Here is a 15,609-nt window from a genome sequence, read left to right as displayed (position 1 = left end):
TGCTGACATCATAGGATCCTTTGTTCGAGACCAGCAAGGTTTCGGGAACTGTTCAGAACCAGGATGTGGGTAGCAGCCCAGGATTTTTTTGATTGGAGTAGCAAAGCAGTGTTTACAGTGTGCTCTGTTCCGGAAACACTAGAATACAGACTGAATCATATGTGTGAACTGGCAAAGAACACAAAACATATCAGACCTATCTGAATTCTACACAGAATGGCATATTTTATAGCAATATTGATGAGACGGATGTTCTATATATTATAGATCAATGGTGGCATCTCTTCAACTCAGCGCTGTTTCTCATACCGAATCTGTATAGACATATACTGGTGAATGGCATCTGTGTAATAGATAAGCGGATAACATCAATGCCATTTACCAATATATCCATCCTCAGCAAGATTATGATCACTGTTTTGCCTTAGTAACAATTTCAAATTGAATCCAAAGGGATAATCTGGATGTCACAAGCAATCAAATGTGGATCTACCGGACTCAATGACTCCGGGCCAAGCCAAACAGAGATAAGAGCAGGCTGGAGCAATGGGCATGTTATGAGGTTAAGACATCCCAAAAGGTAGGGGCATGAAGAAAGGTCTTCAAGATTGATTGACAAAGCTGTCTGTCAGGGTTAGGGGAAGTTGTACTGATTTACCTTTTGGAGCACCTCCTTCCAGCTCACTCATTGCTCCAGGCCACAACTACCCCAGTCTCGCCCAAGCTGATATAAATAAAACACTATTGGCCATTTAACAAAGGGCTGGAGCTCCTCGATATATCCCATCCCGTCTTCTTGTTTTAGTTGAAATTACATCATCACATTCATTACTTCAGTGGACCTTTAACGGGACACTCCGTGATTCACACCTTTAAGTAAATGCCATTGTCATTCTCAAAAACTGACTGTGACAAATCATTACATATCTATGTCTGGATAACTTTAGTTTGTGTAACAAAGTGACTGAGGCCAATAAGGGTCATTAGATGTCATGTTTTTCAGGAATTATTTAATAACTGGTAAAATAATTAGTCTTCATCATCCACTGATTAAAAACTCATCACTAAAAACACATTGTAATCCAATATGAGACGTTGATCTGCACATTACAGTGAATTTAAAGTTAAAACATCGGATACATTTTTACACACTATGTAATGTCGAGAGCAGGGGTGTCCAATCCTGCAGAGTTTAGTTCCAACACACTTACTTGTGGTCTCTAGCGGGTCTGAAGACCTTTGCTTTGATTGAAATCACCCCATATTCCTCACTATTAGTCCACTTGAAGGAGTTAATACAAAATGACCTCCAGTAGGTCACTTGTGTAAATTTCTGTGACCAAACAATCATAAACAGACTTCATGAGGGTGGCCTGAGGGCCTGACATCCTCTAGCTGGCCCAGTGCTCACTGCCCGGCATTGTGGAGCTTGATTGGTATTTGCCATTGAATTGGCAGATCCACCTCTGGTGCCTTGTGCTTTAAACAGCTGAACAGATGTGACAGTGAGCAAAACGTTATGCTGCCTGTAACATCTTTCCACTTGACCGGTTTGGTGGTGGGTCAGTGATGGTCTGGGGAGACATATCCATAGAGGGACACAGAGACCTCTACAGGCTAGACAATGGCATCCTGAGTGCCATTAGGTATCAGGATGTAATCCTTGAACCCACTGTCAGACCCCTACACTGGTGCATTGGGTCCTGGGTTCCTCCCGGTGCATGACGATGCCCGGCCTCATGTGGCGAGAGTATGCAGGCATTTCCGGGAAGATGAAGGAATTCATACCATTGAATGGCCCACACACTTGCTTGACCTAAATCCAATAGAACACTTCAGGGACATTATGTTTTGGGGCAATCCGAAGCTGTCAGGTTGCACCTCATCCTGTCCAGGAGCTCAGTGATGCCCTGGTCCAGATCTGGGAGGAAATACCCCGGGACACCATCCTTCGTTTCATTAGGAGCATGCCCTGATGTTGTCAGACATGCATACAAGCACATGGGGGCCATATAAAGTTGCTGCAGTGAAATTTCAGCTAAATGAATAAAATCCTTTTTTAACTTTGATTTTGAGTGTCTTTGAATTCAGCCCTGTATAGGTTAATCATTTTCATTAAACAATGTAGCATCCTTTCATTACTGACACATCACAGAGTTCATATCGGTATAGGTATCCAGCATGAAATTCTTCCCCATTGAGATCTGATGTTTTCAAAGTGTTCCTTTAATTTATTGAGCAGTGCATAAACCTTAATAAAACAATGTAATAATCAAATAAAAAGGAATATATGACTGCATAATATTACACTGTAGACACACTGGACCAATGGTTTAAAAAATGAATGATTCAGTTACAGGTGGGGCCATCTGGCGAGACACACAAGTTAATTTGACACAACCCTCACAATGCATTATGGGTATTTGCTAGCTGTTGGTGTACATCATTTATTACTCTACATTGTGGGATTTATTGAGCGTGCTCAAAATCCACTGTGGTTTCGGATGCCATTACAAATGGCTGCCATATTTTTTTTTTTTACAACCATATAACAACATTACTGTAACACAATGTTTTGACAACCTAAAAATAATTACATGAAGAAGCTATGATGGTTCTGGAGCAGTGTGTTTCTTCTTGTGGCTCTGAAAACCCCATTTAAAAGAAAATCTCTCTCCGCAGATGGAGCAGCAGTAAGGTTTCTCTCCTGTATGTATTCGTTCATGGATCTTCAGGGAAGTTGATATACCAAAAGTCTTGTCACAAAGTGAGCATTTAAAAGGTTTTTCTTTTGTATGAGTCCTCCGGTGTAGCTTTAAGTCACTTAGTTTATAGAAACTCTTCGAACAATCACTACAAGGATAAGGTCTTTCTCCTGTGTGAATTCTCTGATGAACTTTGAAAGCAAATGAACTAGCGAAGCTCTTCCCACAGTCGGAGCACAGGTACGGTTTCTCTCCGGTGTGAATCCTCTCATGGGTTTTTCTGTGACCTGTATGATAGAAACGTTTCTCACAGTGTGAACACTGATAACGTTTGTCATCAGAGTGCATTTTTTGGTGTAACTTTAGAGAAGCTGTGCTTATAAAATGTTTTCCACATTCATTGCATTGATGCGGTCTCTCATTGCTGTGCTTGAGTAGATGTGTCCTCAGATTAGATCCCTGGTTGAAGCTTTTCTCACATTGAGGACACTTGTACGGTTTTTCACCCGTGTGAATTCTCATATGAACTGAAAGATCTCGTTTGTTGCGGAAATACTTGTTACACTCATTGCACTGAAGAGACTTTTCTTCATGTGTCTTTATATGAGCTCTCATACTATAAAGAGTGTTAAAAAAATCCTTCCCGCACTGTTCACAGTGAAACTCCTTCTTCACGCTGTGCTCTTTTGAATGAACGGTTCTCTCTTTGAAGGTCGGAAAACTGATGTTGCAGATCTTGCAGCTGTAGTTTGTCTGTTTTGTGCGTTTTCTCTGATGTTGCGTTAAATGACCCGCTTTGCTTAATTTTTTTTCACAGTTGGTCACTGTCCTTTGCTCTTTAGATACAGATCCAATGTGTCCATCAGAAGTTGAACTAGCGCTGTCATCTGAAAATTGGTATAAAAAAAAACATTTTCTATAAGTTCTATAGCAGAACAATCTGTCAAAAAAAAAGTGTGGTTATCAAACTACAAAGGTGTTTATCTTATATACGCATGCAGCTGTTCTCAAATTGGCAGAATTTACAACAAATGATGGTCCACTTGAAATTAGGAATGTATTAGGGTGGTGTTATATGTATTCGAGATCGACCGATATGGGATTTTCTATAGCCGATGGCGACTTTTAGAGGTCAGGGTAAATTTTTAGGGCCAATATCTTGAGGTTTTCCCCTTCATTTGCATACTAAAATGTCACACTATTAATAAATGGATGCACAACATTTCTAAACTAATCATCACTTATCGAGCACTTACCTGAACCATCTCTCGAATCGTAATTTTGTGCACTGCACGGTATTAAAATAAAAAATGTACCCAAAGTTAATATAAATATATATATATATATATATATATATATATATATATATAGTACTGGTTATAATACTTGCATAAAATGTTTGATGTGAAAAAAGCGGTTCATTGACCTCAGAGCACACAAGCGCCACAGTTACATTTGGGATAATTTTATTTTTAATAATAATAGTCATTTGAAAACATTGCAATTTTGTTTTAAAATACAACAACGAGCACCACGAAACAATTTAAAGAGGCGCATTCAGCGGTCTCCTTGACGGGAAACAGTCAACAAAGTAAAATGTTCTCAAACGTTTGGCCCGCTCTCTTTATTTTTTAAAATGATCATAATCACATCTATTCATTTTACAGTCCTGCTACTAGCATTTTATTCAGACTAAAACCCCTTTAATTCGGGTGAGAAAGCTTTTTTTCCAAGTGGCTTTTGCACATAATAATAATACCGCTGCAGACGCATTTGGCAGCATTAAGGTTATTAATTGATCATTAATTTAAACGAAAAATTTAATTTAAATGAAAATAACTGACTACCTTTAACTCCCAGGAAGTTGTCGTTGAATCTTCCAAAAGTTTTGGCTTGGGTTGCTTCACATGCGGCAGCAGCACTTTCCACCACACCAATAACACGGGGCTGCCCACGGACATGCCTGACTTTAAATGGGCACTACTAAACATGGATATCAGCCGATGCCAATATATATATTAAAAAAAGACAAATATCGGCTCGATTTATCGGCCGACCAATGTATCGGTCGAACTCAATTATATATATATAGTAAAATGTTCTTGTTCTTTTTGGCAAATTGACGACACTGAATGCCATAATAAGTATAAGTTCATTTATCCTTGCCCTCAAATTATTATTATTATTTATGTTTTGCGGCTAAGTTGATAACTGTAAAACACAGCGCTCATCACTCATACTACCTACCCGGCCGTAAATAGAGGAGGGGCAGGGCAAATAGCGACCATCAGTCCTATTTGTGAAATGACAATTCAACAATGGAGAAGTCAATATTACTGGTTACTGCTTTTGTATATTTAGTACGATTCTTAAAAATATATATATAATAGTAATATGTTGAATATTTCATAACAACTAAAACATCTCCGCTGGAAAAATGCTTTTGAAATATGCTATTATGGTTGATGTGCATATATGGATGGTGAAATTGAGATGAAATTATGGGTTTGATGGAACCTCAAGCAGTTCTGTCTTGGTTGAAGGTGAATGTCTGTTAGACAAGCTGAGATGCGAGAAGCTACTGTCAGATCATCAGAATGGAATGAGAGGTAGAGCTGATTGTCATTAGCATAGCAGTGATATGAAAAGCCATGTATCTGAATGACAGAACCTAGTAATGCCATGTAGACAGAGAAGATAAGTGGTCCAAGAACTGAGCCCTGAGGCACCCCAGTAATTAGATGTTGTGACACCTCACCTCTCCAAGATATCTTGAAGGACCTATGTGAGAGGTAAGACTCAAACCACTGGAGTGCAGTTCCTGAGATGCCGTTTGCCAATAGGGTTGAAAGGAGGAGCTGGTGGGTAGCCGTGTCAAAAGCAGGGGACAGATCCAGCAAGATAAGTATTGAAGATTTGGAATTCGCTCTTGGACTTGGTTGAACACAGCTCGTTCAAGTGTTTTTGCAATGTAAGGAAGAAGAGAAACCAGTCCATAGTTCTCTAAAAGAGATAGGTTATGCTGGGTACACACCAAAATATTTTTTACATCTTATAAGGTTTTCAAAATGTTATAGACCACAAACATGAGGATAAAAAATCCTAGATTTAACTATTTAGCCCCCATAATGTGTGGTGTTACATGATGTGACTAAGACAGAACACCACACACAAACAGATTTTCAACCAGAGTCTCGACTGTGAACACAGGAAATGTAGCAAAATCTCGCGAGACTTCAGAATAAGCACGGCAGACAATATACATGAAGAGATTGCAATTATAGTGTTCGGAACTGTTTTCACAGAAAGTTCACGAAAAAAGAAAAGTCATGGAGATGGCAAGAACATGGTCTATACAAGTTACAGAGCCAGCTAGAGTTGAGCAATGATCATGACTGCTTCCATCTTCCATCATCTCGCTTTCTGATTGGAAATTGTTTCATTTCACGTGATAATCTCCAGAGCGTGCGTGCGTTTGTTCTCAGGGTTCCCCCCACAGATTAAGATTTCTTATCATAAATATTAATCATGTTGATTGGGGCGGCTCCAATGTTCTTCCAATCAAGTTCGGACACTCTTAACACACCCCATACCAATGGAAAATCTGATAAGATTATCAGTAGAACCATCAAGTTAATTGGGACATAGGTAGGATTGTCGGAAGGGGGGAAATTGGGCCAAAATCAGCACGATTTTGGTGTGTACCCAGCATTAAGTGTGTGTTTTATAAGATGTGGGGTTATACGAGCTTGTCTAAATGCTGAGGGAAAAACACCAGTGTGAAGGGATGTGTTAATGATGTAAGTGAGTGCAGGTACAACTATTGCTGTTGACAGGGTTTTGGGTAATAACAGTGCTGCCAAGTAGTTATTCTGTTACTTAACAAACTGATATTTTCTGATGGGATCTGGAATCCGGGGCTGGATCCTTAATATTATCTGGTGTGGAGACCTGATCTAACAAGTGTTCAAATACATCTAAATGCCACTTCAGATGCAGCTTATGTGTTTCCTCTGCATAGCAAAAGTGAATTTTGTGATACAATTGTGATTTAATTTGTTTGGTAGCAGCCCAAATGTCTTATAATTGACTGATTTAATTTAAAAATTTCAGTCAAAAGAGAATTTAAAATGTAAGAAAAATTGGCTTTAAAAAAAAAGGTAAAATGCTTATAAAAGGTAAAAAATCTATTTAAACTCATTAGAAAACATTACATTTATATCAATGCTGTGAACCGACCACAAAGAATAAGTAGAACAGCAAAAATTTAAGGAGACAACTGCAGGGATGGAAATTAACTTATTTTTTCCACTGGCCACTGTGTCTGGTGGATTTCAAAATCTACCAGCCACTCAATGTTTTTACCAGCCACTTTCTTGTTTTAACCGACAATGTTTTACTGCATGTTAAAATTAATACTACAAGATATACAACACTTAAGCAGTTTATTTAATCTCAAGTCTCAATGAAATACTAACATTTTCTCTTTCAGTGATGCTCAAAAATGCTTCCTATCTAAGCAGCTTACTAGGTTTTGAAAGACTCTTGCTGAAGTAGCTCATTCTCTCAGCTCCATTCCCCAACCGGATGATACACTGCACTGAAATCTTTTAATGCACTGGAAGAAACATTTTGGCGATATTCAAACAGTTTTCGTACGAATTAATAACGTTGTATTTAATTCCAAAGAAAAGGATTCACCAGTATAAGCATATTTTATTTTAATTTTTTTGTAGTTGAGGGAACATGCGGGGAAAAGTCCCATTCAACACTGCATCACTGAAAGAAATCTCGGCTCGCAAACATTTACGCCAGCGACAAATGAACGCACAGCGATTTTAATACATAGTTTTTACGCGTCTCGTCACGCCAGACCTGTCAAACATATGTAGCGATACAATGTTGTTTCTACAAACACAAATGAACAGCGTAACAACTTACTAGCCACCACTGTTGGGAACATTACTTTAAAAAAGTAATTAGTTATAGTTACTCACTACTTGTTCCAAAAAGTAACCGAGTTAGTAACTGAATTACTCTATAATAAAAGTTACTCGTTACCAGGGAAAGTAACTATTTGCGTTACTGTTAAAAAAAAAAAAAGTTATTATGTCAAATATTTTTTTTTTTTTAGCAGTTTTCACAAGTCAGTTAAAATGAGTAGAACAGACAGGTGTTCGTACATAACTTTCAATATTTATTGCACGTCAACAGACAGCAAGAGTTTTATCCTGCACTTCCAAGTATTAGCCTATCTTTGTAAGAAAAGTGTTTTTGGCCACTAGCTTTGTAGATGCATGTGTCACATATTACATGTACACATTACATGCACGTTCTTGCCTTTGACCACAATTAATTTGAATACGTGCTTATATCTCCACCTTGAAAATGCCAACTTTTCACCGGATTGCTCCTGACTCGCCATCTCTGCTGCTGCTGCGAATCTCGCATGCGTGCGTGTGTGTGTTTGACGCCGCTGTCATAAAAACAATGGCTCTGATTGGCTACCATGATACACATGACTCTGCCTTAGCCAATCATAACTCTTATCTCGTTATTAACCCACCTCCTCACTCGCTGTGTGAGCCAGGGGTGCGTTTGGATTACATAGTTTATTAAATCAATGCGAAGTAACGCACCGCATTTAACTTCCAGTAATGTTAACGGCATTATAACGACGGGAAAAGTAATTAGTTAGATTACCCCGTTACCAAATAAATTACGTCGTTACCTAACGTCGTTATTCCAAACACTGCTATCCACAGAGCTAACTTATGAAAAAGTACTTGAAGATTGGAAATAAAATGCATCTCCCGGACAGCAGTTATTAGACATGCCACCGATAATACTGTTTGTTAGTTTGCTTATTATGCTGTTAAAAACAATAAGATAAACACAAACTGTTCATATAATCTAAAATGTTGCAGAATGCTGGAGGAGAATGAACTTATCGGGGTTTGACAGAGACGTGACAGTATGTGGAAATTTGTGCGCGATAAATTCAACTCTTCACGCGATCTTGTATATCATGAGCGCGTGCTATAAAACGTACTGTAAATAACCAACAAATATATCACTCCGCCAGCAGTAGCCTACTTACTTCAGCTGGAAACAATGTACTGGGAACACCGCCTTTTTCTACGGAGCTACTTCGGATGATATTACACTTTATTGCATGTTGTACATACATCAGGGATGGAAATTTACTTTTTGTCCATCGGCCAGGTTAAATAGTATGCTATTTTCGTTTATCCGCCACAGTGGCCAGTAGCAAGTGCTAATTTCTGTCCACGGTGTCAGCTGTCCACGGAAAATATCGAGAAAATTTTTTTTTTTTAAATCACACACCCTTTTAATCTGCACATGCAAAATATTTTAAAATTTAACAATTTTAAAAGAACTATGTCAATTCAGTATATCTGGTCAGAAAAGGAAGAAACATACCTAAAAGAACAAAGTCACCATCATCATCATCATCTTCATTATCCTCCCCATTATTCTCCTCCTCTTCCTCATCAGTGTGTTGTTGTTGTTTCTCTGCGGTGGTTTCTTCTCCTCTGCTCTCGATCAGGTTCCTGCAGTCCACCAGTTTGACGGAGCACATCTTCAGCGGCGTCTGCAGCATCTGCTGTTCTCCAGCGTTACAGTCAGAGGTTTGATCAGTGGATTCATGATCCTGAGCGTCAGTATAACAGAGTAAAGTGAGGCTGAGCTCTGAGTCCTGTGTGTCTCTGGATCTCTGATCTCTGACACTCCAGACTGAATCCTGAGCTTCTGTCCCATCAGTCTCACGCACCCAAACCTGCTCCACATCCTGACAAACACAATCAGTAATATATCTAGTGAGAGTATGATTAACAATAAGACATTGATTCACACAACAATCAGTCCATATTAGCAGCTAAAGATGAAATGAAGATCTGTTCAAACCTCTCTGTTCAGTTTGTCTCCTCTTTCTCTCAGCTTTGCCTCCAGTGAAGCCACCTCTTTCTTCAGCTGACAGATTTCTGTGATGAAATCCTCAATATCCAGCATGGACAGATCAGTTCCTACTGATTTACAGCAGACCACATCCACCTGCGCTTTCATGATCAACATCTGAACACAAACACTTCAAGGTAACACACCATTTTTATAATGATTAAACACTGATTTAAACTCAAAACTGAACTGCATAGAGCTGACCTGTTATTAAAGAAAATATCATTTTATTTCAGAGAAAATAAATATTTATTTAAATTGTAGATGTGTTTGTTTCGTTTCAACATTGAGCAGGAATATCATCAAATATTACAAGAATAGTCAGATTTCTACTAATTACCTCCTAAACTATAAAACCTTGAAAGCATAATGAAAAGGAACCATTCCGTCAATATATAAAAAATATTGGTTACTAAAAATATAATTGTTAAAACTTGGTTATTGTAGTAAAACAATATTACATTTGTTATGGTTACTGTAGTGAAAAACCATGAATTTTCATAAGAGTGGACGACGAAAAGCTTCATTCATTAAAACACAGAGACAGAAAAATAATATGCATAAACAGATAAACAAGATTAAACACTTGCCGTCTGAGTGCCCCAGTCTTTGGTGATTTTACCGGTGAACTAGAGTTATAGCGCCCTCAACAGTACGAGATTAAAGACGTAAAGTACGCTATTAAAACGCTCCGGCCGGTTAGTTCCTTAAACAATCAGTAGAATAGAAATGACCGTTATTTTTGGAATTACGCGAGTTCGCGGTTTTCTGAGGAAGACAGGATAAAAGGCGCGCAGAATCAGAGTGCAGTAAAGACAAATGTGTGTTTGAAAAAATATGATTACGATAAAGTATATATATATATATATATATATATATATATATATATATATATATATATATATATATATATATATATATATACATATGTGTGTCTGTGTATGATTTTGGTATGTTTTGCTATAAAGTAGGGTTTTTTTTAAAGAAATGCTGTTATATGCTATTTTAATTTATTCATGTCATACAAGGAGAAATTAAGCAAGTTGGCCACAAACACACGCTACTCGAGACAAACAGTAACACAAACTTGCATCTTTAATTGCATTGCAATTTAATTACACAATTACACTACTTTTTAACATCCATAAAATCATGATCCAGTAACACGCAAGGTTTTTTTTTACACAACAGAAAACGAATTACAGATCAAGGATGAAGCTATGGAACATACAGTTAAACCCCAAGGACCAGGTGTGTTTAATGAATACCAGGAGTCAGAAATGCAATCAGCTGAAGAAAAATATACTGAAGAAAATAGTTTGCAGTTTCATCTGCAGAAGTCGACTTAATTACTCACGATGGGGAGTTCGTAGGCCACTCTGCTTACATGCTAGACACAAGTAATAATACTCTAACAGAGATCACTAATTACATCACTACATAGGTAATCAAGATTCTGGTTAGTTGAAACACTAATTAACGTCTCCACACATGGACGTAAAACTTGAGGCATATCTTCTAGTGATTATTTTGATGGCAAGTGATCAGAGGTTAAACTCAAGAGGTCACTCCAGAAATGTATATCGGATACCTGGACATCAAGGTGTAGGCAAATGATGGTTTCCTCCTAGAGCTGTCTCCTCATCTAGCTGCAGACAAACACTCGCACCTACGCAGAGAACACTAATCTGTACTTCAAGGTTGCCTGGCTCTGCCCTGAATCTTATCAAATATGGTTCATTACACAAACACATGAGCAGCTTCTTAAAAGTAAAAAGGCAGTCTTAAGCCATATTCAACTTATTTTTTTACATGGATTAACGTAACTTTGATTAATAATTATTCAAGGAGAAACAAATATATTCCACTCCTTCACTATGATTCAAGAGCAGCGTGTTTCTTCTTGTGGGTCTGAAAACCCCATAGAAAAGCAAATCTCTCTCCACAGATGGAGCAGTGGTAAGGTTTCTCTCCTGTATGATGTCGTTCATGGAAATTCTTGGCACTTGCTCGAGCAAAAGTCTTGTCACAATGTGAGCATTTAAAAGGTTTTTCTCCTGTATGAGTCCTCAGATGTATTTTTAAGTCACTTGGCTTATAAAAACTCTTCCCACAATCACTACAGGAATACGGTCTTTCTCCTGTGTGAACTCTCCGATGAATCCTGTACGAAAATGAACTAGCGAAGCTCTTCCCGCAGTCGGAGCACAGGTACGGTTTCTCTCCGGTGTGAATCCTCTCATGAGTTTTTTCTGTGAGTCGAATGATGAAAACGTTTCTCACAGTGCGAACACTTATACGGTTTGTCCGAGTGTATTATTTGGTGTGCTTTTAGAGAAGTGGTGTTTTTATAGGTTTTTCCACATTCACTGCACTGGTATGGCCTCTCATCACTGTGTGTGAGTTGATGTTTTTCCAGAGCTGTTCTGAGACTGAAGCTCTTCTCGCAGTGAGGGCACTGATGCGGTCTCTCATCGCTGTGTGTGAGTAAATGGTTTTGCGACCCCTCACTGCTGTGCTTGAGTATATGTTCTTAAGATCTGATCTGACGTTGTAGCTCTTCTCGCAGTGTGGGCATTGATGCAGTCTCTCATTAGTGTGAAAGAGTAAATGGTTCTTCAGATGCGTTCTCTGGCTGAAGCTCTTCTCGCATTGAGGACACTTGTATGGCTTTTCACCCGTGTGGATTCTCTTATGAATAGTAAGATTACTAATGCTGCGGAAAAACTTGTTACATTCGTTGCACTGGAAAGACTTTTCCTCGTGTGTCTTCATATGAACTTTCATATTGTAAGTAAAGGTGAAAAAATCTTTCCCGCACTGTTCGCAGCGAAACTCCTTCTTCACTTCGTGCTTTTTTGAATGACGTTTCCTCTCTTTAAAGGTAGGAAAACTTATGTTGCATTTCCTGCAAGTGAATTCTTTCTGTTCTGTGTCTTTTCTCTTTTGTCTCACTGAATGACCGCGTTTGCGGATAGTCTTTCCACAGTCCTTCACTGTCCATTGCTCTTTGGAAGTGGAGGCAGTTTCTCCATCAGAAGATGAACCAGCGTTGTCATCTGAAAGGAATAAAATCTGCATTAAATATCTAACTACTTTAGCTTCTAGAGCTGGACGATCAGTCAAAATAAAACTGAATGTTGATATGTCTTAATGCAGTTATCAAACTGCAAAGACTGTGATTTAAATATTTACAAAGTTTTATATGTGACACCGTTATATTTTCAGTTTGCCAGATTGGGTCAACAATTTCCAGCCCAAAAGCTCACCAAAACCTTCTGTAAGAGCCAGGTATAGTTCCTTTATTTTTAACACATTTTTGTGTTAAATGCGGTACCTGGTGGTGGAAGTAGTAAGAATATATAATCTGTTTATAGGTGTGTTGGGTAGAGAGGGGTTGATGAGGGAAGTCTTATTTTTGCTGACCACTAAAAACGAACTCTGTTTAATGCTATTTATCATGACTTTTGGACACCATTTCATATGCCAGTGAAACAATTATGGACTGTAACAGATTCACAACCTTGATTGTTTTCTCAATCAAATAAATCTATAAAATCTTCAAAACGCAATCTTTGGAACTATGATCATTATCAATAAGCAATTCGGACAAGTTAGTTTCCTCTACTAAGCCTCTCGGCAGCAAAATTTATGGTTTTATACTCACCTTACACTTTCAATTAATCGTCGATTCGTTTATCGTTTTTATGGGGAAGTCGTGGCCTAATGGTTAGAGAGTCGGACTCCCAATCCAAAGGTTGTGAGTTCGAGTCCCGGGCTGGTAGGAATTGTGGGTGGGGGAGTGCATGTACAGTTCTCTCTCCACCTTCAATACAATGATTAGGTGCCCTTGAGCAAGGCATCGAACCCTCAACTGCTTCCCTAGGCGCGCGCAGCATAAATGGCTGCCCACTGCTCCGGGTGTGTGTTCACAGTGTGTGTGTGTTCACTGCTCTGTGTGTGGTGCACTTTGGATGGGTTAAATGCAGGTCACAAATTCTGAGTATGGGTCACCATACTTGGCTGAATGTCACGTCACTTTCAACTTTTTATTCAAACCTTTTTCAGCAGCTGTCCTGGTATGCACATGATGAACGGAGTCGTAGTCTCATATTTCAATTTCAATTCAATCATTCAGCTGTTTTCTGATTTTAGAATTACAGTTATTTACAAAGAGTCTTCCAATTAACTCCTACCATAGATGGAATCCATGTTTGAGAGCAGAGACAATCTCCTACTCAGTGAATACTACTTATAATGAGGGCCACTTTGGCATAAAACAGCTAAAAAGTTGTCACTCATCCTTCGTCACATTTGCTTTTAATTCAGTATATCTGGCATAAAAGGAAGAAACATACCTGAAGGAACAAAGTCATCATCATCAACATTCATCATTCTGATCTTCATCATCCTTATTCTGATCATCATCAATAACTCTGATCTTCATCTTTATTCCGATCATTCATCAACTATGATCTTCATCATCTTTTCCTGATCTTTATCATCTTGTTCTGATCATCATCACTCTGATCTTTTCATCTTATTCTGACCTTCACCATCCTTTTTCCATCATATCATCACTGTGATTCCTCATCATCTCCCATTATTCTCCTCCTCCTCCTCCTCTTCTTCATCAGTTTGTTGTTGTTCTTCCTTTATGGTGGTTTTTTTCTCCTTGCTCTCGATCAGGTTCCTGCAGTCCACCAGTTTGACGGAGCAATCTTCACGCGTCTGCAGCATCTGCTGTTTCCAGCGTTACAGTCAGAAGGTTTGATCAGTGGATTCATGATCACTGAGCGTCAGTATAACAGAGTAAAGTGAGACTCAATCTGAGTCCTGTGTGTCTCTGGATTTCTGATCTCTGACGCTCCAGACTGAATCCTGAGCTTCTGTCCCATCATTACCATCAATTTCATCATCATTCCCATCATCAATACGATAATCATCCTCCTTCCTCATCAGTGGTGGTGTTGTTTCTCTGCGGTGGTTTCTTCTCCTCTGCTCTCGATCAGGTTCCTGCAGTCCACCAGTTTGACGGAGCACATCTTCAGCGGCGTCTGCAGCATCTGCTGTTCTCCAGCGTTACAGTCAGAGGTTTGATCAGTGGATTCATGATCCTGAGCTTCTGTCCCATCTGTCACAGACACCTCCTCCAGATCCTGACAGACACATCACAGATAAACACTAATTAATAACAACCTGTTGAAATCAGGCTCTTTACTCAACAGTTATCTCTAGTCAGATTTCTAGTCAACATTTTCTAGGGCGCAACATTCAAAAATTCTAGATTACATCCTGGAAAGACATACCAGTTCAAGACAAAGGATGATTCCCACAAAATCGGAATTACTGCAAGCTTTTTCCAAGCTTTAAAATGTTTTTCTGTATATTGTTTTTTCATAATTCCCAATGTATACAGTGCAACAGCAAAAACTGAGGAAAAAATGTATTTAACAATTGGTTAGAACAATGTTTTTTCAGACCTGTCCATCAAGTACACCAACACTGCACATTTTGTTTGTCTTCCATTTCAGGTCTTGCACTAATAAGCTGATGATCTGAATCAGGCGTGATAGATGTCTGTATGTCAGATCACACCCTGTCACACACACACACACACACACACTAGATGAGGGAGACAGGGAAAATGTGCAGTGTTGGGGGGCCTCCAGGAACATGGTTGGCCACCACTGGTTTAGAGCATTTTCTATAACTACAAGTCTAGCTGAAATTCCACCAGGACCACACAGAGATGCCAACAGCCACTATACCAATTGCCTTACCCAGGGTTCTCCAGCCCTGCTCTTGGAGCGCTACCATCCTAAAGATTTCAGCTCCAACCCAATTAAACTCACCTGAACCAGGTAATCAAGGCATTCAAGACTACTTCATTTTAGACAGGTTGTTGGAGCAGGATAACTGA

The 15,609-nt window shown here is 38.9% G+C and overlaps 1 protein-coding gene across 1 annotated transcript; it reads right to left on the bottom strand.

The window, feature by feature from the left end:
- Positions 1-12,017: 12,017 nt before the first annotated feature.
- LOC113084573 (gastrula zinc finger protein XlCGF49.1-like) lies at positions 12,018-14,096 on the bottom strand. Its single transcript, XM_026254905.1, has 2 exons — positions 14,045-14,096; positions 12,018-12,745 (listed from the first exon to the last, which is right to left on the bottom strand). The coding sequence occupies exons 1-2, from the start codon at positions 14,094-14,096 to the stop codon at positions 12,018-12,020; spliced, it is 780 nt and encodes a 259-aa protein (XP_026110690.1).
- Positions 14,097-15,609: the final 1,513 nt, after the last annotated feature.

This window comes from Carassius auratus, unplaced genomic scaffold (genome assembly GCF_003368295.1).
Source record: "Carassius auratus strain Wakin unplaced genomic scaffold, ASM336829v1 scaf_tig00040296, whole genome shotgun sequence".
NCBI classification, from domain to species: Eukaryota; Metazoa; Chordata; class Actinopteri; order Cypriniformes; family Cyprinidae; genus Carassius; species Carassius auratus.
The sequence above is the reverse complement of the archived record's forward strand: the minus strand, read 5'-3'. Positions and strand labels throughout refer to the sequence as shown.

Bases quoted from the DNA above. Each gene is read 5' to 3' on its own strand.
- LOC113084573 (XM_026254905.1), bottom strand. From the start codon at position 14,096: ATGATGAAGATCAGAATGATGAATGTTGATGATGATGACTTTGTTCCT. The intron at 12,746-14,044 runs GTATGTTTCTTC...TATTCCTTTCAG, and splicing joins TGATGACTTTGTTCCTTCAG to ATGACAACGCTGGTTCATCT.